This window comes from Cajanus cajan, chromosome 2 (assembly GCF_000230855.2).
Source record: "Cajanus cajan strain Asha chromosome 2, NIPB_CcT2T_4, whole genome shotgun sequence".
In the NCBI taxonomy this organism is placed as follows: domain Eukaryota; kingdom Viridiplantae; phylum Streptophyta; class Magnoliopsida; order Fabales; family Fabaceae; genus Cajanus; species Cajanus cajan.
In genome coordinates, this window is record NC_138518.1 from 45,790,067 (window position 1) to 45,813,285 (window position 23,219).

At 36.9% G+C, this 23,219-nt stretch overlaps 2 protein-coding genes across 2 annotated transcripts; both read right to left on the reverse strand.

Annotated features, from left to right (window-relative positions):
• Positions 1-13,012: 13,012 nt before the first annotated feature.
• Positions 13,013-15,539, reverse strand: LOC145954959 (uncharacterized). The gene is made up of 7 exons (XM_083069653.1): positions 15,394-15,539; positions 14,637-14,854; positions 14,258-14,537; positions 14,003-14,084; positions 13,910-13,918; positions 13,469-13,711; positions 13,013-13,357 (listed from the first exon to the last, which is right to left on the reverse strand). Exons 1-7 carry the CDS (start codon positions 15,537-15,539, stop codon positions 13,013-13,015), a joined length of 1,323 nt encoding a protein of 440 aa, XP_082925779.1.
• Positions 15,540-15,923: 384 nt separating this feature from the next.
• Positions 15,924-16,978, reverse strand: LOC109806903 (uncharacterized). Its single transcript, XM_083069654.1, has 3 exons — positions 16,883-16,978; positions 16,261-16,795; positions 15,924-16,168 (listed from the first exon to the last, which is right to left on the reverse strand). The coding sequence occupies exons 1-3, from the start codon at positions 16,976-16,978 to the stop codon at positions 15,924-15,926; spliced, it is 876 nt and encodes a 291-aa protein (XP_082925780.1).
• Positions 16,979-23,219: the final 6,241 nt, after the last annotated feature.

Sequence of the window (23,219 nt, forward strand, 5' to 3'; positions counted from 1 at the left end):
TAAAATGAGAGTTATCTCACCTTAAAAGTTCAATGATTGTTATAAAGTTGATACTTGGAATGTATTTAAGCCAAACAAGGAAATAGATGAAAAATGAATAGGGTTAAGCTATTAAGAAACTTCCTAATTCTTATATCAACAAGCACAAGCATAATAGACAATTTTGATGTTAACATAGAGGCTTTTTTGTTGCACTAGTTTTATGGACTTCAATAGATCATAGTTTCCCCCAATATAATCCTACAATAACAAAGAGAAAGAAAATATTGATTATTCTCAACACTTAAGGTCCTAAATTTACTAAAGAAAGCAATAATAACAATAAATTCATTTTTCAAACATTGTAAGCAAGATCTAGTCACATCTAAAAAGGAAGTAACTTTAAGATTTAGCCACACTTGAAAAGGAAGATGCCCATTTGTTAGATCAAGCATTTATCACTTGGCCAAAAGGTATAATTGTAAATCAAGACGTAACTTTTTCTACGTAACCATAGCAAACCAAGCGTCATTTGTTAACTGTGACTTGACCACCCATGCTTCTGCCATGGAACCATTGATGTCAGCCAACAAACAATCTCTCTCTCAGCAATTGCTCCTGTTGAGAATCGACCACGTGACATTGGCTCTAATACCAATTGTTGGATCGAGCGTTTACCACTAAGTCAAAAATTCTTGCTTTTGGTCAGGGCCTAACTCTTTGTACTTAATCATAATAGCCCAAGTTCCACATGTTGAGTATGACTTAACTCACCTAGGTCTTTGTCACGAAACAATTGATGTTACCTAAAAAATCTCATCCGATAAAAATGTCAAAATGAAAGGTACTTGAAACACATTTTGAACACCTCATGGGTTTTTGTTTTATTCTTTGTTCTTGTCATGTACTCATAAGAAATCTAATTCAATAATCTCAATTTGAATTGAGAGCTTGATAAGATTTGATAGATGAGCTAACCACTAAGATGTTAATCTTATGCAACAAATAGAAAGAAAATTGATAGAATCTTGAAGTCATAATGTAGGTTGAAAATTAGCTAAGTTCCCATGTTAATATTTACACTAAAAGGAAAACTTTGATCATGCTCTCAGCTCTCATTATTTACTTGATCTTGTTTTGGAACCATCAAAAAGTTGAAAATTATGATCAATTTTTGTTCAAATCTCAAGCTTAGAAACTTATGGAGGTACAAGTTTTTCTTTTTAAAAAAAAAAGAATAAAAATTAAACCAAGCATCCTTTTTAGGTCATATGTTTAAGGGAGAAAATATAATATCTTAGAAAACTAAGAAAAAAATGTAAAATACCCACAAATTGATTGGGAAAAATGTTTGGTTATTAGTCAGACACTCCTTTGAAGTCATTAGTTTAAGAAAAAAACCCTCATATTGATTGGTTATTGGGGAAATGCTTTGATTGATCAAAAGTAATAATAAATTTTACTCCTTTTTTTTGTAAGTATTGAGCCAAGTCTAATAGTTGTCAATTGTTCATGTGCCTTGTAACATCCCGAGTTTTCTACTAGTATAATGATTAATCATTATTTATTTTTATATTTATGGAGATTATTTTCTTATAGCTATTTTAATGAGTTTTATAGAATTTTTTAAAGGTTTTTAATAATTATGAGTATTTTAATAATAAATATTTATGAAAATTATTTTGTAATATTTTGATTTTTAGTACCCTAGAACGAGTTGTTCTCAAATTGGAACGGGCCGTTCCAGACTACTAAAATGACCTATAAAGACTAGATTGGAACGAGCTATTCCAACACATGATTCTCTGAGTAAAATGTGAAGCCAGAACGGGCCGTTCAGATTTGGGAACAGGCCGTTCCAATCATGGCTTTTGTAGGTAAAATGTGATTTCAGAACGGGCCGTTCTAGTTTTGGAACAGGTCGTTCTAAATATGAAATTTATATATGATGCATGAGTCTAGAACAGGTCGTTCTGGATTTGAAACGGGCTGTTCTGGCCACTTCTGAAATCTATAAATAGAGCACTTTGGTAGTGTTTCTGGACACACTCTCTAGAGACCAAGGAGAACTAAGAGAAGGAGATCAACCAAATTCTGCTCTAGTTTCGTCTTCTGCTTATCCAGGTAAGGGGGAGTGAAAAACCTCGCTCGGGGGTGTGGGCATAATTGTTGGGTAGCTGGATTGGCCCCCAATCCCTTGTCTGATGCATGCTTCTAGGATCAGGCAAAAGATGAACGTTTTTTGTTTTTCCATCTGATTGTTCTGTTGGGTTTCTTGTTAGATGTGATGTGTAGATATGTGATTGATTTTGAAAATGAATATGTTTTGATATGAATTAAAGTGTTCTATGGGTTCCTATGGGAAACCCTATGAGAAACAGGTAAAATATGAATGTTTTCTATTTTGCTTTCTGATTGCTCTATTGTACTCTTTGTTGAATGAGATGTATGAATATGAGATTAATTTTGAAAATAGATAAGTTTCAATATGAATTAGAATTCTCTATGGGTTCTTTTGGGAAACCCTATGAAGTTAAATTAGGAATATGAGTTATGGATGATTTGAGGCATTATATATGTAAAGTTGATGATGTCTTCATGTTTTGGATAAGTTCTTGGTATGATTTATATACTATGTATATGATTATGAGAAGTTTCTTATATGAGACTATGTGAATATGACGTGAGAATGTTAAAGGTGAACATATGATCTGTGATATGACATTGTGAAACAATGTGACATGAGATATGATGAGATGTGAAATGTGAAATGTTGAGTCAATAAAATCGTTTATGTGTGACATGCATCATTTGCATTTATGAGCTAATCAGGTGTACCTTGTGTCACAAAGTGATGTAACTGGTGTACCTTGTGTCACCAAGTGATGTAACAAACTAACAAGGTGTACCTTGGGTCATTAGTGATGAAATGATGAGAAATGAGATTATGAGACACGTGACTAGCGCCACATGCATTTATGAGTCGAGTCCATGAGATCATTGCATGATGAATGATTGTGCATGTGTTACTGTTGTATGTATAATTGGAATTTGTACTTAAATAATGTGTAGCTATGACTGTGCTTGTATGATTTGTGTGTGTTGCCTAATCGTTATTTCTACACTTGGAACCTAGTGAGATGTTTCTTACTCCCTTGTTGTCCTTTATATGTGTTTAAAATTGTGTTGCAGGTGATTATCAGTATGAGGATGTTGATGACGAGGCTTAGGCTTCAGTTGGGCATGCTCTGATAGGATATGTGACATCGGGGCATAGCTAGGCGTAGTTAGGATTTCATTATTATATTTTGGAAGAACTCATGTTTTATTTTTTCCGCATTTGATCATGTTTTAAAGTTGATGAATGTGAATTCTCTACTCTCATGTTATTGGAATTCTTGTTTTAATTCTTAATGATTTTTAACTCAATAAGACGTTCTTTTTATCATTATTATATATGTATGTTGGGGTAGAGGGTGTCATATTTAGTGGTATTAGAGAAAGTCAATCCAATCGACCGTGAGTTATGTACTTATCATGATTCTGTTGTGTACTATGACAATGTTTTGTTTGTTGTGTACTTTGATGATGCTTTGCTTTGATAATGATGATGATGATGTTCTCCTTGTGTTGATATTGTTGAGTTTTATACTGTTAGATTATAGTATAATTAGAGGAATGATTGATAGTGTTAGCTAATATCATTATGACTGCTCTTCTTCATTCTTATGAGTGCTTAATTATTTGATACTTCTTGCTTACTTAAGAAGTGATGGATGAGTGATATCGCTTGTGTTGCAAGCATATGTGAGAATAGTAGTGGACGAGATATTATGCTAACCAACTAGAACTATTGGAACCTTGGATGTGGGTGAGACATTGATTCGTCGAATGTATTGAGAGTTCATGGTTGATGGGGTTTCTGAAACCTATAGTTGTAGCGATTGAATCCAAGGAGGTTGTATCTTGAGAATTGGAGTTTTGGTATTCTTGATGAGAGAGTGAAATATTGGTATTTTCTTTGAGTGTTGATGCTTACATATTAACCTTTTATGGTTTAGGTAGCATGTGAGTTTTATTTTCTAAGTTTGTTGTGCTAAATATGTAAGTTGTTTTGGTTTAGGATTGTAGTGGGAAGCTTGAATATGAATTTGATGTGTGAGTTTGGAAGGATTGAGGTATCTTCGTGGCCTTAGATGTTGATACACTATTGCTGTCTGGTGTAGGAGATGCTTTGCACTATAGTCTTGTTGTGCCAGTACAAGTGCTATATTGACAGAATTAGATTTTGTGGTCTTCATGAAAGTTGTAGCTTTAGACGTTATCTTTTCAATGGAACTTGAATCAGGTAAATTGGAGGTCTAGAACTCTAGTTATAGTTGCTTTGGTTATCAGAGGTCTAGTTGTAAGCGTTGAATATATCTTTTGTGATTTTTGAATTTTTAGCTAAGAATATGATCTTTTTAGAATCTCATGTCTTCATAAGAGTTGTAGCTTATTCTCTTAGCTTTCTTTGGAGATAGAATTGAGGTCATTTGGATGAGTATAACTCTCTAGGTATCAATTTCTTTAACAGTTGTTGAATGGATATGTACGGTGTCATGATGTTTTGAGTTGTTAGGCATGCAAGGATAAAAACTGATTTGTTATGATGTTCTGAGACGTTGTCATTGACAGGTTGTTTAAGGTTATATGATGCTATGTGGTAAAGTTGGTTCATGTACATGCTATATGGAGTAAACGGTGATTGATTCGTATATGCTTGGGAAGGATATATACGAAAGTTTAAATAGGTATTCTAATATGATTTGATATGCATGTATGTTGATACGAGGATATATGACCTTATGGATCAATTAGTGAATGCTTGTGTGTGTTTAGTAAGATTGACCTTAGGGTGTAATATCGTCAGATTGGAGTTGAGAGTGAGGATTTATCCAAGACAGCTTTAGGCTAAGTTATCTAAGTAGAATTTTTTGTTGTATGAAGTGAGTTTTCTAGGTCTTTTAAATTTTATTGGAGATCTATCTAAGGTAGAAGTTGTACTTAAGTGGGAGATACTAAAGTCAGTTAGTGAGGTTAAGAGTTTTCTTAGATTAGCTTATTATTATAGGATAGTTATTGAGAAAATTTCTAAGATAGCATTACCTTTGACTAGATTGACCAGGAAGAGAGAGTTGCCTTTATGTGAGATAGTAAGTGTGAGAGTAATTTCTAAACTCTTAAGGAAAGATTAACTAGTGTTAATATTACCGGATTTTAGTAAGCCTTTTATGGTATATAGTAATGCTTCTAAGATAGGTTTGGGCGGAGTGTTGATGCAAGAATGAACGGTAGTAGCTTATGCTTTTAGGAAATTGAGAATTCATGAGAGGAATTACCTTACCCATGACCTTGAGTTAGCGGTTATGATATTTACACTAAAATTTGAAGACACTACCTATATGATTCTAAGCTTGAGGTATTTAGTGATCATTAGAGCCTTAAATATCTTTTGACCAAAGGAGATAGTTAGAATTTCTTAAGGACTAGGATTTTAATCTTAGTTATTATCTAGGTAAAGTCAATGTGGTGACCGATGCTTAGTAGGAAACCTTTATATTTGTCTTTCCTTTATGATTAGAGAGATGGATCTTTTAGTTCAAATTAGGGATTTGAGCGTGACTTATGAGGCTATAGGACAAGGTAATGGAGAGAAGTTTGCCTTGGGTATAGATGAAGTGGTAAGACTTTGAGACTTAGTATGTGTACCTAGTGAACTTATGCTTAGGTATTTGATCTTTGGAGAGGATCATAGAAGTAAAACTAATGATATGGCAAACGCTTTGAGTATGATGCTCATTCACCTATCATCTTTGATGATTTAAAGGTTGGATTTGATTGAAGAGTTTACAAACTTAAGCTTGATGTGTGATCTTACCCTTAGAAGCATTGAATTGAGTATGTCGAAAGTGACTAGTGAATTAATGGATGAGACTAGAGAATCCTAGGAGTTAGATCCTTTCTTAGTGAACCAAGTGGAGAGGATTGGTAGGGGTATAGATAGCCATTTACGAGTGGAAGTTGATGGTGTTTTAAGGTTCAATGATAGGATCTATGTGCCTAGTAATCTTGAATTTAGGAAGATGATCTTAGAGGGAGGACATAAGAGTATTCTTAACATTCATTTAAGAGCTACTAAGATGTATCAGAGTGGCGCAGCGGAAGCGTGGTGGCCTAATATGAAGAAAGGAGTAGAGGAATTTGTGTACTCATGTGTAGTATGCCAGAAGTCTAAGGTGGAACACTAGAAGTCTTTAAGATTTTTATAGCCTTTAGACGTTCTAGTTTGGAAGTGAGATTTTATATCTATGGACTTAGTTGTAGTTTTGCTTGATATGCTTAAGAAATTTGATCTTATTTGGTTAGTGGATAGACACACTAAGGTGGCTCACCTTACCCTTGTTGATATTAGATATTCTTTAAAGAGATTGATAGAGATGTACTTCAACGAGGTAGTGAGGTTACACGAGATTTTTTTACTAGTATAGTTTCTGATGGGAAATATTTAGGAAAGTACTACATGAGAATTAGAAAGCAAGATGTGAGGAGTCTACCCATTTATGTTTGCACGTAAATTTCGGGGACAAAATTTCAAAAAGGAGGGGAGAATTGTAACATCCCGAATTTTCTACTAGTATAATGATTAATCATTATTTATTTTTATATTTATGGAGATTATTTTCTTATAGCTATTTTAATGGGTTTTATAAAATGTTTTAAAGGTTTTTAATAATTATGAGTATTTTAATAATAAATATTTATGAAAATTATTTTGTAATATTTTGATTTTTAGTAGCCCACAGAGGACCGTTCTCAAATTAGAATGGGTCGTTCTAGACTACTAAAATGGCTTATAAAGACTAGATTGGAACGGGCCGTTCCAACACATGATTCTCTAAGTAAAATGCGAAGCTAGAACGGGTCATTCTGATTTGGGAACAGGCCGTTCCAATCATGGATTTTGTAGGTAAAATGTGATTTCAGAACGGGTCGTTCTAGTTTTGGAACAGGCCATTCTGAATATGAAATTTACGTATGACGCATGAGTCCAGAACGGGCCGTTCTGGATTTGAAACAGGTCGTTCTGGCCACTCCTGCAATCTATAAATAGAGCACTTTGGCAGTATTTCTAGACACACTCTCTAGAGACCAAGGAGAACCAAGAGAAGGAGATCAACCAGATTCCGCTCTAGCTTCGTCTTCTACTTATCCAGGTAAGGGGGAGTGAGAAACCTCGCTCAGGGGTGTGGGCATAATTGTTGGGTAGCTAGATTGGCCCCCAATCCCTTGCCTGATGCATGCTTCTAGGAACAGGCAAAATATGAACTTTTCTGTTTTGCCATCTGATTTTTCTGTTGGGTTTCTTGTTAGATGTGATGTGTAGATATGTGATTGATTTTGGAAATGAATATGTTTTGATATGAATTAGAGTGCTCTATGAGTTCCTACGGGAAACCCTATGAGAAACAGGAAAAATAAGAATGTTATTTTGCTTTCTGATTGCTCTATTGTACTCTTTGTTGAATGAGATGTATGAATATGAGATTAATTTTGAAAATAGATAAGTTTTGATATGAATTAGAGTTCTCTGTGGGTTCTTTTGGGAAACCCTATGAAATTAAATTAAGAATATGATCTATGGATGATTTGAGGCATTATATGTAAAGTTGATGATGTCTTCATGTTTTGGATAAGTTCTTGGTATAATTTATATGCTATGTATATGATTACGAGAAGTTTCTTATAAGAGACTATGTGAATATGACGTGAGAATGTGAAAGGTGAAGATATGATCTATGATATGGCATTGTGAAATAATGTGACATGAGATATGTTGAGATGTGAAATGTGAAATGTTGAGTCAATGAAATCGTGAATGTGTGACATGCATCATTTGCATTTATGAGCAATTCAAGTGTACCTTTTGGTCACCAAGTGATGTAACCAGCTAATCAGGTATATCTTTTGGTCACCAAGTGATGTAACCAGCTAATCAGGTGTTCCTTTTGGTTACCAAGTGATGTAACAAGCTAATCAGGTGTACCTTTTGGTCACCAAGTGATGTAACAAGCTAATCAGGTGTACCTTGTGTCACCAAGTGATGTAACAGGTGTATCTTGTGTCACCAAGTGATGTAACAAACTAACAAGGTGTACCTTGGGTCACCAATGATGAAATGATGAGAAATGAGATTATGAGACACGTGACTGGCGCCATATGCATTTATGAGTCGATTCCATGAGATCATTGCATGATGAATGACTATGCATGTGTTACTATTATATGTATAATTGGAATTTGTACTTAAATAATGTGTAGCTATGACTGTGCTTGTATGATTTGTGTGTGTGTTACCTAATCGTTATTTCTGCACTTGGAACCGAGTGAGATGTTTCTCACTCCCTTGTTGTCCTTTATATGTGTTTAAAATTGTATTGCAGGTGATTATTAGTATGAGAATGTTGATAATGAGGCTTAGGCTTCAGTTGAGCATGCTCTGATAGGATATGTGACATCGAGGCAAAGCTAGGCGTAGTTAGAATTTCATTATTATATTTTGGAAGAACTCATGTTTTATTTTTTTTCGCATTTGATCATGTTTTAAAGTTGATGAATGTGAATTCTCTACTCTCATGTTATTAGAATTCTTGTTTTAATTCTTAAAGATTTTTAACTCAATAAGACATTCTTTTTATCATTATTATATATGTATGTTGGGGTAGAGGGTGTCACATGTCTATTTAGATTAACAAAAACAAAAAATCAATTCTTTATCATGGTTTTGAAAAGAGCTTTTAAGTGAGAAAGTGAGAGTTGAAACCTTATTATATATATATATATATATATATATAAATTAGTATGAATATTAATTTTGCAAACACAAAACTTTAATTAGACTTAATGAGACTAGAAAGAATTTTGTGGGACAGTGAGACTGCAAATACATTATTGCTAATATTTCCTTATGAATTGGCTCAATTCCATTAAAAACAGAAGTCATTACATAAGGACAAGTAAGATTTTAAGTTTAGAGTTATTTGATATTTTTCACTTTATCATGTTTTTACTTTAAGTATTTAATTGATTAGATGTACTATCATGCATCATATTAAATTAAAAATAAATTGTAAAATTAAATTATTTATAATTGTCTTATTTATATAAAATAATAAATATATTACTTAATTAAATTACACATAAAATAAATAAATTATTTTAATTAAAAATATTATTTGTGACTTTAATTATCTTAATTAATATTCTATATTTAACACTAAACTAGCTAGAATTAATGATAAAGACCAAAATAAAATACTGTAAAATATCAAGGCTCTAAAATTGACAAAAGTAAAATTAGATAAACTAAAATAAGATGGACATACTTGCAAAGACCGAAAATATATTTTATGTTTTTAAATAAAATAACTTGTTTTTTAAGGGAAAAAAATTAAGAAAAATCCTTAAAAAGAATCATGATTTTCTCCAAATTAATATGAAACAAACATGCCACTATCGGGCCATCATGATTATACGACCAATTCCATTAATAGTACGTTCAACATATGGTGGCAACAAATGAGCCACCTTTTATGAAGCTAAGCCATAAAGTAAGAGGAATAGAGTGACGTAGGAAAATATTATATTGGTGAAAAGAAATTAAATAACTTCGTTGCAATCCAAAGTTTTCCAAACATTTTGAAAACATTGATTACTTTTTTTCCCCTCTTTTCTTTGCTTTTTCGTTTGTGATAAAATCTATTTAGTTGTTGTCCTTTGAAAGTGGTCAATAATTGGGGTTGAAGAGAAAAAGCCTATTATCGGTTGAAACTTGAAGTTCATTAGTGGATATTGGATAAGCCCACCTAATGACCTAATCTATTATCACAAGGAGGGTCCTTCAAGATTGACACTTGGATGAATTTATGAAAACCCCTTTTTCTTTGGTCTCTTAAGTGGGCCACGTGTCTTCATGTGGAAGAAACGCCCCCATCAAAGGGTGGTCACTTATCACACTTGGGATAGAATGTGTCCATTTTTAAAAGGTGTGAGAGCCATTGGTGGGTTGTGATATATGCTACCAATAATGATATTGGATTAAAACTTTGATTACCCAATGTCTATTTAAAGAATAAGTATTCCATGTTAAACTTAATCACTAGTTTTAAATTCGAATTGTAATTGTGTTAAATATTTAGATGATAAATTTTATTGATTGTATGTAATTCTATCTATTTCGATTTAGATTATCTTTAATAATAAAAAATACATGAATTATAAAATAAATAAGAGTAGTGGATCATAGATGTTGTCATTTGAACATCATCATATTTGTAATTGTGAAACCAAGGAATCTTATCTAAATGCATATGATTTGTTGGACAAAAGGCCAAATTGATTCCTCACAATGTCATTGGGCACTCACACGCCTTCCTTTTGTGGAAGTTACTTTTTTTGTTTTTTAGTTTTTGTTTTCTATGTTCTTTTTCTCCATGGGTTACGGAGCAAATGGCACAAACAGGTTTTCATTTTATATATATATTTTTTATATATATTTTACTTTTGGTGTTGATTGAGAAATACAAATAATAAGCATATATTAGGCAATGAGATTTGACCTAGGGGATACAATCTTTTGGTTTTTGTCCCCTAAAGTGTGAACAAAACACCCGTCAAACCCCACTAACTTTGAATTTGCCAACCCCACCTACTTTGTCCATATAAATTATCATTAGCAGCCCATTAAGTTGGCCCAAATATCTAAAGAAGCCCACAATTTATTGCATTATGTGGGGGCCTGTAAGGTCAAGTTGTACAACCTCATGAAAAAGTCACTTTCCATTTGTTTAGATTAGTTTTTGATTATTAGTTGAGTATGTTTATAAAAAATAAAAAAAAATTGTCTCAATTATATTTTTTTTTACATAAGATTTATGTTAAAAATTTGTGCCTTAACTTGTAACTACCCGCCTGGCCATCACGCTACATAACCATACCACACAAAAGTAGAGTATGCATATAAAGGAGTAAATATATATACATATGTCTAGCTTGAGGCTCAACAAGTCAATATCTAAAACTAACAAAATTGCTACACCGAGTAGCCCACACCAAAAGTCAGCTCCTGCTACCACCTGTAACCCTGCTACTACTCTCCAGCCTATTCCTGCTCTGCTCCCATACACAGTATGATCATTGCAGTCCAACCCACATGGAAACAGACAAGGGTAAGCTAGTGAAAAGGAATCAACATATAGTTATATTTATAAGCAGCTTTCAACTTAGCAGCAACATCATCATTCTCAACAAATTTAACATACAATACATAATAACATACAACACATAACAACATACAACTCAATCACAGCTACACAATACACTGCACATATACAACTCATATCAACATCAAATCAACACAACAACAGCTTATGCGTCGTCACGTATTTCAACTTGGAGATCTCCTACAACATGGGTGAGCAGTTTAAGTGGCTAGGTCCTACCGAACTGACAACAAAGAACCTTTTTGGGCTTGCTAGGTAAACAAAAAATTTGGATGTCAATCCACAACACGATAACGATTTCTCAGACTTTGCCACTTAAACAAGGAAGAATAGTACTATGTCAGGATAGAACAATTGGGTTTAGGCCTACCGCGACATTAGCTAGCTCAACTAAGCCATCTATGGGATTAGCCTACCGACTATTCAAATACTACAACCCTCCGATACTCGGTTAGGAACTAAGTTCCCGACTTCGTACTTTACTCAAATTGGCCGCTTGTAATCGATATAGCTCGACCTGGCCCCTATATCGTGGTCGCTTTGTAAACGTGTGCCTCGACCTTGCCCACACACGGGACCAACTAAGTACTAGAGGAGAATAGCACAATGTCCACTCTAAGGGACAACTTCCCAAGGAGGGTTTTCAACAAATTAGGCTCTTTGAGCACCATAGCTTCTCAATCCTCACAATGGGATGAGAAAATTCGAAAACATCTCCTCTAGTCGTAGTGATCAACAGCTCATCATCACAGCTTAATCAGCTTACAACACAGCTCAACTTAACATCTTTAACAACATAATCAACATAAAGCACATCTCAACTTAACATCTTTAGAAGCATAATCAACGTACAACACAGCTCAACTTAACATCTTTAACAGCATAATCAACATACAACACAACTCAACTTAACATCTTTAACAGCATAATCAACATACAACATAGCTCAACTTAACATCTGTAACAGCATAATCAACATTTTCTTAGTCATAGAGTAAAACACTTCCACGCCCGGCGTAATTAATCTCGCGCCCGGCCTGAACCCAACCCGAGAGCTCTAAAGCTCTTAGACGCCCAGCATATCATTATTACGCCTGAGGCAATAGGAGGCAGAGACTTCTAGGAGTCTCCCGAGCCCAGCGTACCAAACTCGTGCTCGGCGCAAATAAGGCAGAGACCTCATCAAGGTCTCACGCCCGACGCGCTCATTCTGTGCCCGGCGCCACCCCAGACAGAGACCCCCACGGAGTCTCGACGCTTGGGGAGATCGAATCACACCCGGCACTATGTCAGTAACTCAAAATTTTGAGCCACTATCTTATATCACGCCCAGCGCGGTTCTCCCCACGCCCGGCGTGATTCCTCTAGAGACTTCCATTCCCAACCTCGCCCGGCGCAACCAACCTAGCGCCCAGCGTGCTTGGACAATGGAGTTCCCTAATGAACACACGCCAGACGCAATTTCAAACAACAACCCTCACAACTTCAAAAATTTCAAACAAAAACCTGCAAATCAGCCAGCTCAAACACATGTAATCCATGAAATGAACTACATTTACATCATACAACTCAAAAACAAGCTCTATTTCAACATGCAACCATCAAACGCATCAAAATCACCATTTTCCCCAACAACAAGAATTTTCGTCCCCAAAAATAGACTTACTTGGGAATAAGGAAGGATATTGCTCTCTACACTACTGCTCAACTTCTCAAGTAGCCTCACTAGTAGCTACATCCCATAGAACCTTCACTAAGCCAATAGACTTGTCTCTCAACTCCTTCAACTTGCAATCAATTACAGCTACAGGCGTCTTCTCATAAGTCAGGTTCTCCTTTACCTGAACTTCATCCAACTCAACTACATGACTTGGGTCATGGACATACTTCCTCAATTGGGAAACATGAAACACATTGTGTAGGTTGGAAAGAAACGGTGGCAAAGCCAACTGATATGCGACCGGACCTACACGATGGATGATCTGATAGGGGCCAACAAACCTAGGTGTTAACTTCTTAGCCCTTAACGCCCTTCCCACACCAGAGGTTGGGGTCACCTTCAGAAACACATGTTCCTCTTCAGCAAACTCCAAAGGCTTTCGCCTTTTATCAGCATATGATTTCTTCCTACTCTGAGCAGTCTTCATTCTCTCCTAAATCAACTTTACTTTCTCAGTAGTTTGTAAGATTAACTCCGACCCCACAACCACTGATTCACCATCTTGATACCAACACAAAGGAGTCCTACACCTCCTACCATATAGGGATTCAAACGGTGCCATCCCGATACTAGCATGAAAGCTATTGTTGTACGTGAACTCCACCAGTGGTAAGACTTTCTCCCAACTCCCCAAGTGGTCTAACACATAAGCCCTCAACAAATCCTCTGAGGACTGAATTGTCCTCTCTGACTGACCATCCATCTGTGGATGATAAGCAAAACTCATCCTCAACTTCGTGCCTAAGGCTTGGTGTAGACTTTGAACCTCGGATCTCTGTCTGAAATAATACTGGAAAGCACTCCGTGTAATCGTACTATTTCCCTCACATACAACTGCGTCAACTTCTCCAAGGACCACTTGATATTGACAGGTAAGAAATGTGCACACTTGGTCAATCTGTCAACAATCACCCAAATAGCATCAGTATTCCTAGTCGACCTAGGTAATCCCACAATGAAATCCATAGTGATACTATCTTACTTCCACTCTGGAATCTCCATCATTTGTAACAAACCACTTGGCTTCTGGTGCTCCACCTTTGCCTTCTAACAAGTCAGACAGGCTGCCACATATTTAGCAATGTCTCTCTTCATACCAGACCACTAGAAAGTCTTCTTGAGGTCTTGGTACATCTTAGTCATACCAAGATGTATGCTAAGTCTACTCTTGTGGCCTTCCTCCAAAACAACTTTTTTCAACTCAGAATCACGAGGTAGGCAAATTCTGCCCTTAAACCTCAAAATTCCGTCTCCACCTAACTCAAAACCATCTGCCTTCTCGGTTCCCAACAGCCCAAAAATTTTCATCAACTCTGGATCTTGCAACTGTTTCAACCTAACTTGCTTCAAGAACTCACTAGTTATGGTAGTCATTCCACAACTAATGTGATCATGAGCTAACTCCATGCAGAGATTCAAATCCATGAATTCCTCCACCAGCTCCAACTCTTTCACCATTAAACCCGACATGTGGATGGATTTCCTACTAAGAGCATTCGCCACTACATTGGCCTTCCCTGGGTGATACATCAACCGAAAGTCATAATCCTTCAAAAATTCCATCCATCATCTCTGTCTCATGTTCAGTTCCTTCTGATCAAACAAGTACTTTAAACTCTTGTGGTCACTAAAGACATTGAACCTAGCACCATAAAGATAATGCCTCCAAATCTTCAAGGAAAAAACAATTGCTACCAAATCCAAGTCATGAGTAGGATAATTCTTCTCATGGTTCTTTAGTTGCCTTGAAGCATATGCCACCACTCTCCTGTTCTCCATCAACATACACCCCAATCCCTGGTGAGAGACATCACAATACACTTCAAAAGACTCACTAGAATCAGGCAACACCAACACAAGAGAAGTAGTCAACCTCTTCTTCAATTCTTCAAAACTCCGCTCACATGCATTTATCTAAATGAAAGGTTGATCCTTTCTAATCAACTGGGTTAGAGACATTACTATTTTGGAGAATCCTTCAATGAACTCCTATAGTAACCCGCTAGACCCACAAAGCTCTGAATGTCCGTGACAGTTCTTGGACGCTCTCACTGCAACACCGACTCCACCTTAGCCGGATCAACTACAATCCCCTCTGCTGAAATAACATGGCCTAAGAACTTCACCTCTTCCAACCAAAACTCACACTTTGACAACTTAGCATACAACTGTTTCTCCTTCAAAATTTCCAACACCAACCTCAAGTGTTCTCCATGTTCTTTCGGGGTTCTTGAATAAATAAGGATATCATCAATAAACACCACCATAAATTTATCCAAGAAAGGCCAGAAGATTTTGTTCATGTAATCCATGAACATTGTCGGGGCATTGGTCACACCAAACGGCATCACAACATACTCATAGTGACCATACCTAGTCTTGAAAGCAGTCTTAAGTATGTCACCCTCCTTCACCCTGATCTGGTGATATCCTGACCTTAAGTCAATCTTTGAAAATATCGATGCTCCCTTCAATTGATCCATCAAGTCATCTATCCAGGGAAGTGAATATTTGTTCATAATGGTCAATTTATTCAACTGTTGATAATCAACAGACAGTCGACTACCTCCATCCTTTTTCTTCACCAATAACACGGGAGCACCCTATGGAGATACACTCGGCCTCACCAACTACTTCTCTAGCAACTCTTCCAATTGTCTCTTCAGTTCAACCAACTTTGTTGGGGCCATCCTAAAGGGAGCAACTGACACTAGCCTCGCACTAGGAACCAAATCAATACTGAACTTCATCTCCCTAGTAGGAGGTAACCCAAACACCTCGTCCGGAAACACCTCTGTAAATTCCTTTACAACTTCTATATCAGCAATAACCCTCTTGGTCTCCACACTCATGGCAGCAAGCAGAATACAACACTCTGCTCTATCTTTCATCAACATTTCAGCTTAACTAGCTGAAATCAACAACTCATCCTCCACTTGAGGAAAAACCAACTCCCTATTGGCACAATCTATAAGGATGTGATTGGCAGACAACCAAACCATCCCTAATATTATGTCAATATCTACTAAAGGCAAACAAATCAAGTTTACCTTATATTTCCTTTCACCCACCTCTAAAGGACAACCAACACACATCTCAGAAGCAACAACAGAAGCAGAAGCGGGCGTCGACACAAGTAGTCTCAACCCTAAATACAGACAAACCCAACATTTCAGCACATGCATAGGAAATAAAAGAATGGGAGGCTCCTGAAATCAAACAAAATCATCACATCCTTACCAGTAGCTTTACCCTTCCCCTTCACTAGATCAGATGAAGTGGAAGCTTCAGCCCCGGTCAAGGCGAACACCCTCCCAGCTGTAGTAGGTCTATCACCTCTCGAAGCACCCCTAGTCTGTCTGGCTCTGGCAGGACAACTGGTCGACTCGTGACCTATTTGGCCACACCTGAAACACCTACTCTCAGTATGATGGCAATCCTGAATGAAGTGGGGTCCACCACATCTATAACATCTGAGAGTGACACCTCCACTCTGATTCCCACCTCTAGCTGTGTTAGTAAGTTTCCTTGTGACAGGACCCCCTTGTTGTGATTGGGGCCTATTATAAGGCTTCCTCTGACCCCCACCTTTCTTGGACCCAGCTGGTCCCTCAACATTCTTCACCACCCGGATGCCACCTTCCAATTGCTCAACAACTTTCGCCTTTTCAACTAAGACCGGAAACTCAGTGATGGCCATAGGCACCACCACCCTCTTCAACTCCTGCTTCAAACCTTCAACACATTTTCTACACTTCCAAGCCTCAGAAATAGCCTACAAATAAAAATGAGCCAAGTGCTCAAATCTCATCGCATAATCAGACACCTTCAAACTCCCCTAGTGCAACCTCATAAACTCTACCTCCTTGGCATGTCTCACACTCTCTAGGAAATACTTCTCGAGAAACACCCTCTTGAAGCACTCCCAATCAACCACCACTCCTCTGGTAACTAACATCTTGTGAGTGCCCCTCCACCAATACTTAGCTTCCCCAACCAACATATAAATTACAAAAGCCAACCTCCTTTCCTAAGAACATCCTAGCACTGTAAATATTTTCACTATCTCACAGATCCAGTGGTCAGCTACCTCTAGGTCTGCATCACCCTTGAATTGTGGAGGATGGCACTTGCGGAACTCAACTAAATCCTGACTCTCTTGTGACCTAACTGGTCTTGCTACACCAGTTGCAGCTCTCTCAGCATCCATCCTAGCAAAGTAGGCATTCTGCTGTTGCATATCCATAGCCATCATCTCCATGGCATGGGCAATTTGCTCATCGGCTATAGTCATCGTCTACAAAAAGAAACAACTCCTTCAGCACACTACATCTAAACCACTCAACATAAATCAACATAACATTCAACACAACACAGAGTTTAGCACAAAAAAAGCCTAAAGGAACCACCCCCACAGAGTGTTCATGATGTTTGAAAAACCGCAAGTGTACGGTTGTCGTCAAGTAATAAATATCGAATCACAGGGACTACGTGTTTGACCTAGAATTACTAGTATTTTAATTTGAATTTTAAAACAGATGGAATTTCTGTTTTGATATGATAAGATCAGATTTCATGGTAAAAGAGATAGTAATGCAATTAATGAATAAGATAAAACTTTAAGATAAGATAAGGAGATTTCCGGGAATCTAGGGTTCGCACAAAGAGTTCCAACATTATTGAATTATTATTTTCATTAATTAATTCTATTCCATCTTGAAGGTAGTCTTAACCTAATTTAATCCTTGCACCTTCTCAGGCTACGAGGACGTGTTTAATTAAAATTAATCCCTACTCTCGTGGTAATTACGTTCAATTAAACCCGTTAAGATCTTTGTTAATCTATTGCTCCTCGAAAGCTTAAATCTACTCTCGTGATTTAACACTCAAGTCTATTCCTTTAGGTTCCGATAATTAGGTTCTCCTCTCAGTTCATCCCTAATTATCTATGATTATGAAAATTAAGATTAATTGTTTATCATAATTATAATCAAGTTCTCCTCTCAGTTCATCCTTAATTAATGTTATTATGAAAACTATAATGTTAAAGTTCATATATAAAATATAAAAGAACAAATCAAGAATTGGAATAAAATTAAGAAACTGAATAATGCATTAATAAAGAGGTTCTCAGAGGCTAAGCCCTGATCCCAGAAAAAGGGAAACTACTCACAGGAGTTCATAGTAGTTCTCCAAGAAAAGAAGAATAAAAGAAAAGCAAACCTTAGAGTCGATGGCACAGGCGCCCAACCTTCTCCAAGTGTCAAAAACTAAATAAAACTGTCTCCGAAAACAAAAGTCTGTTCTAGGCTAACCTCATCTAATTTATAACCTAAAAGGGTAAAAAGGTAAAACTACCAAGATAAAAATTACAAAAATAAAAATAAAACATAAAACTTAAAAAGCTGGGACGCGAAGTGAATCACGGCCGTGACTGAGAATCACGACCGTGATCTTCTCTGGAGCACATCTATGAAGGGTCAGTGGCGTTCACGGGTGTGATTGGGAGTCACGGCCGTGATTTTCTCTGGTGAATCACGGGCGTGATTTAGAATCACGGCCGTGATTTTCCTTGTAGCTCAGCATTTCCTCTTTAATTCTTAAATCTTGATCCTGCTCAGAGAAAACACAACACATACCAAGAAAAGCATAAAATAGGAAAATGATATAAAAGTTTATTAAAAACATGAAAGATATGCATGATTATGCTATGAATTCTTGTGAATTAAAGTGCTAAAATACGAGTAAAATACACAACATCAAATAACCCCAAACTTGAACTTTTGTTTGTCCTCAAACAATAATTAGCACTTTGAAAAAAAAAATTCATCAAGAATTAACTGAGCATTTAAAATCTTCACTCTTAGTCTCACAAGGTCCAATTAGAATCTTAATCTTTCATTACTAGCACCAACTCTTAGTTTCTAAGGGTTTCATGATGTCAAATCTTGTAAAGCTCATTAGTCAAATGAAGATAATTTAACAGAAATAATTTTTCGATGCTTGTGACACAAATGGGGGTAATATTTTTATTTTTGTTTTTGTCTCACCTAAAACATTTCCCCAGTAGCCAATCAGTGTAGAGAGGATGATAATTTCAAGAACATGTAGCCTCAAAGGGGGTTAGCTATTTTACTAAACAATTCCCCAGTAGCTAATTAGTTCCCTTAGTTTTCTAAGGTTAAGAATATTCTCCCTCTAACCTATGACCTCAAAGGGGTGCTAGGTGATATATTTTTTTTTTTTTTTTTATTTACCCCCCAAAAGCTTTTAAGCACGAATTAAAAAGAATTTATCTTCAAGAGACTATTTTTATAATTCTCGATCATTTCAAGCCTTAATACTAAGAGCCAAGTGCTAGCCACAAAACCAGCTAATTTTTCAACCTTTTGTTCTGAGACTTCAAGATTCAATTCATCACATTCAGTGTTTTCAAAGACGAACAATTTCGTTAAAAATATTTACTTTTCAAACACAAATTCAAGCTGGGATTAACTGAATATGTATATATGCATGATATTTTTTTTTTTATTTTTTTATTATTATTTTTATTATTATTTTTTTTTTGCATGAATGAATGAAATGTGTACATCGTCCTAACCCCAAACTTAAAGATTTGCTTGTCCCGAAGCAAAGAGCTAATGAATGCATGATAGATTATTTTGACAAAATTATAAAATGCATGAATATGCAACCAACCCACAACAGAAAGGAATGCTTGTCCCTAAGCATCAGAGTAAAATAAGGAATAAGAAAGATCTCACTGTGGTGGAAAATCATCTGGATACCGTTGAATGTGCCATTTATACATTTGATCAACCATGTAATTATAATGCTGCTGGCGTTCATCCATTTGTTGCAGCCGGTTATCCATTGATTGGATAGCTGCTAGGATAGCAGCATTGTCCACCTCAGGTCCAGGATGTAGAGGGGGTTGTTCAGGAGCTGCTTCCTCCTCTGCAGGAGCCGCTTCCTCAGCTGCTGGAGGTCGGTCCTCTAATGGCTCCAGTGGAAACTGCCAGGTAGCCCGGTTCTTCACGGTGTATGTTGGATTTGGTAACTGGTGGTGCACTCCCGACTGGGTTACTACAAAGTAGTATTTATCATCTTCATCTTTCGCAATGCAGTTCATAGAAGAGCAGGTAGCAAAATTAATAGTACGGCTTCCAGGGAGTGGTTCTAACTGGTCCAGCCAAGCGTGATAGCCAAGGTGTTTGTCTATAGTGGTAAGGAGGCCGCCGTTCACAATCGCACCGTGGCTGGTATTGGAAATACTCTGGAACTGTCGTGCCAAATGACTGCCAGAATCAATAGGCTCCTCTCTGTTTTCCATCATAGCCCATAAAAGTAAAAGGTCGCTCAAACGAACCTTTCCTTCAGAATCACCTCGGGCCAAAACAGTAGAGGCAATAAAGCGGTGCATAATACGGATGGCGGGATGGCGGAAAGCAGAGGAATTACATTTTCCAGCGACCCAATTACTTGTACCTGTCAAACTATACCAAAAAGAACCAGGGTTGAAAGAACTTGGGGTTCTCGTGCTCCCTCCAGTGGGAAATCCAAAAATATTATTGAACTGAGCCAGGGTTAATTCGTGTTCTTGGTTAAACATACGGAAAGAAATCAAACCTTCAGAACAATTTGGCCCAGATAATATTTCCGTGTGGAGAGAGCTCAAGAACTCAAGAACTAGTCGAGGATAAACAACATCATTATGCACGGTAGCAAAGGTTGTCCACCCAATGTTAGTTAACATGAAATTGATATCAGCACGTAAACCCAACTTACGAATAAATGGGAAGTCGAGATACCTGGTAGGATGGATAGTGCGGAAGCGTAATACCTCGTTCCGCTCACGCTGTTCATCGTTCCGATAGAACCTCGGAGGAAGGTGCGGAATTTCACTTGCTTCTTCCTCGTAACTGTGGGTATCGGAAGCGGTGGAGGACGAACCAACGGTACGGGTGCGCTTGGGAGCCATGGATGAACGGAAGGAGTGAATGTGGGAGGAAGAGGGAAGAAGAGGAAGAAGAAGTGAGAAGCTAGGGTTTGGGAGAGAAGAAGAGAGAGAATGGGCAGAGTTCGTAAGTTTGAGAGAAGTGAGAATGTAAAAGGAGGGGGAAAAATATATAAGGGAAAGGGGAATTTCAAAAATCACGGGTTGAATCGGTTGAGCCTCAGCAGGGAATCACGGGCGTGATTGGAAATCACGGCCGTGATTCTCTTTGTGAGTTTTCAAAAATTCAAACAGAGGAGATCACGCCCGTGATTTATAATCACGGTCGTGATTCTCTCTGGAGTTTTCCAAAAAATTTTCCAGAGAAGATCACGCCCGTGATTTAGAGTCACGGTCGTGATTCTCTCTGGAACTCTGAAATTTTTTTTTTTTTTTTTTTTTTGGAATAAAATTAATGAAATGCGTACATCCTCCTAACCCCAATCTGTTGAAGGCTCAAGAAGACTTTCTACTAGAGGATCTTTTTCTTTACACGGGGGACTTGAATCGATCAAGCAAGCATAATTAGGTTGAATCCCCTCAAGATCTATGTGCTTTCCTCCAACTAGAAAATTCTCCAAGGGATCCCTCAAAATAGATCTCATGACTTCTTCCTCCATGTCTTTAGGCAATATATCAACCCTGCAGCAAATATTTTCAAGAGAAGGTTGTCTAACAGATTTAGCAATATTAAATTCCATTGTTTCATCATTAATGGATAAGGACAATTTTCCATGTTTGACATCTACTATCACGCCTGCTGTAGCCAAAAATGGTCTACCTAGTATGATTGGTATTTGTTTGTCCTCTTCCATTTCTAAAACAACAAAATCTCCCGGAATTAAAAATTTACCTATCTTAACTGGAACATCTTCTAAAATTCCTATGGGATATTTTATAGATCTATCTGCTAACTGGATTGACATTGCTGTAGGCTTTAATTCTCCCATATCTAATTTCTTGCAAATTGATAAAGGCATTAAACTGATACTTGCCCCAAGGTCACATAAGGCTTTTTCAAACCTTAGATTTCCAATGAGACAAGGTATAGAGAAACTACCAGGATCCTTAAGTTTTTTGGGCAAATTATGATGGATCAATGTAACAGTCTCTCTATCATCCAATTTCCTTCGGTTAGCTAAAAGATCCTTAAGAAATTTAGCATATGTAGGCATCTGTTGTAGAGCTTCTACAAATGGAATGTTTACATACACTTGTTTGATCATATTTAAAAAATTTTCAAATTGTCTATCAAGTTTAGTCCTTGCTAACCTTTGAGGAAAAGGAATTGGAGGGTGATAAACAGTTTGAGGCTTTGATGAAGATACTTTTTCTTTTTCTAATCTCTCTTTTTCAGGTTTTTCAACCATAGGAGAAGCGTCTTCATCAATCTCAATATTATCATTTTGATTAGACACAGGTCCGTCTAATTTCTTCCCACTCCTTAAAGTAACAGCATTAACATTTTCAGCTGGGTTTGCAACTGTTTTACCTGGGAACTTACCTGGAGAATTGTTTGAACTAGGCATCAACTGTGCAATTTGATTTTCCAGCATCTTGTTGTGGAGAGTAATATTCTCAACCTTGACAGCAAGGTTTTGAATAGAATTTGCCATTGAATCATTGGTCTGTTTTTGATTAGTGACAAAATTCTCCATAAGGTTTTCTAATCTTGAAACACTTTGTTGAATTGAGGGTGTCTGTACTGGATTTCCTTCCCCATTAATGAAGTGATTGGACGGACGGAAATTAGGTTGCTGATTGCTAGTTCCTTGAACTGGGTTATTCTTCCAAGAAAAGTTAGGATGATTCTTCCAACCAGGGTTGTATGTGTTGGAATATGGATTACTCTTCTCTCTTCGAGGAGTGTCATAGAAATTATGAGAAGCTGCCACTTGTTCAGTAGTATCTTCTTTTTCTCCAGTAAAAATTGAGGTACAATCTACTGCAGTGTGCCCTTGTTCCCTACAAAGGTCACATACTTGATTTGTAGCCACTGAATTAACCTTAGCTTTTTCCATCTTGTCTAATCTTTGATTAAGAGTATCAAATTTTGCTAAGAGTAACTCAATATTGTTCACTTCATATCGCCCCGGAGTTCCTTTCCTTGCTGTGACTTCTCTTTCACTGTATTGGCTGTGATTTGAGGCTACATTTTCCAAAATAATCATGCAGTCATTAATAGGTTTCCCCATGAAAGATC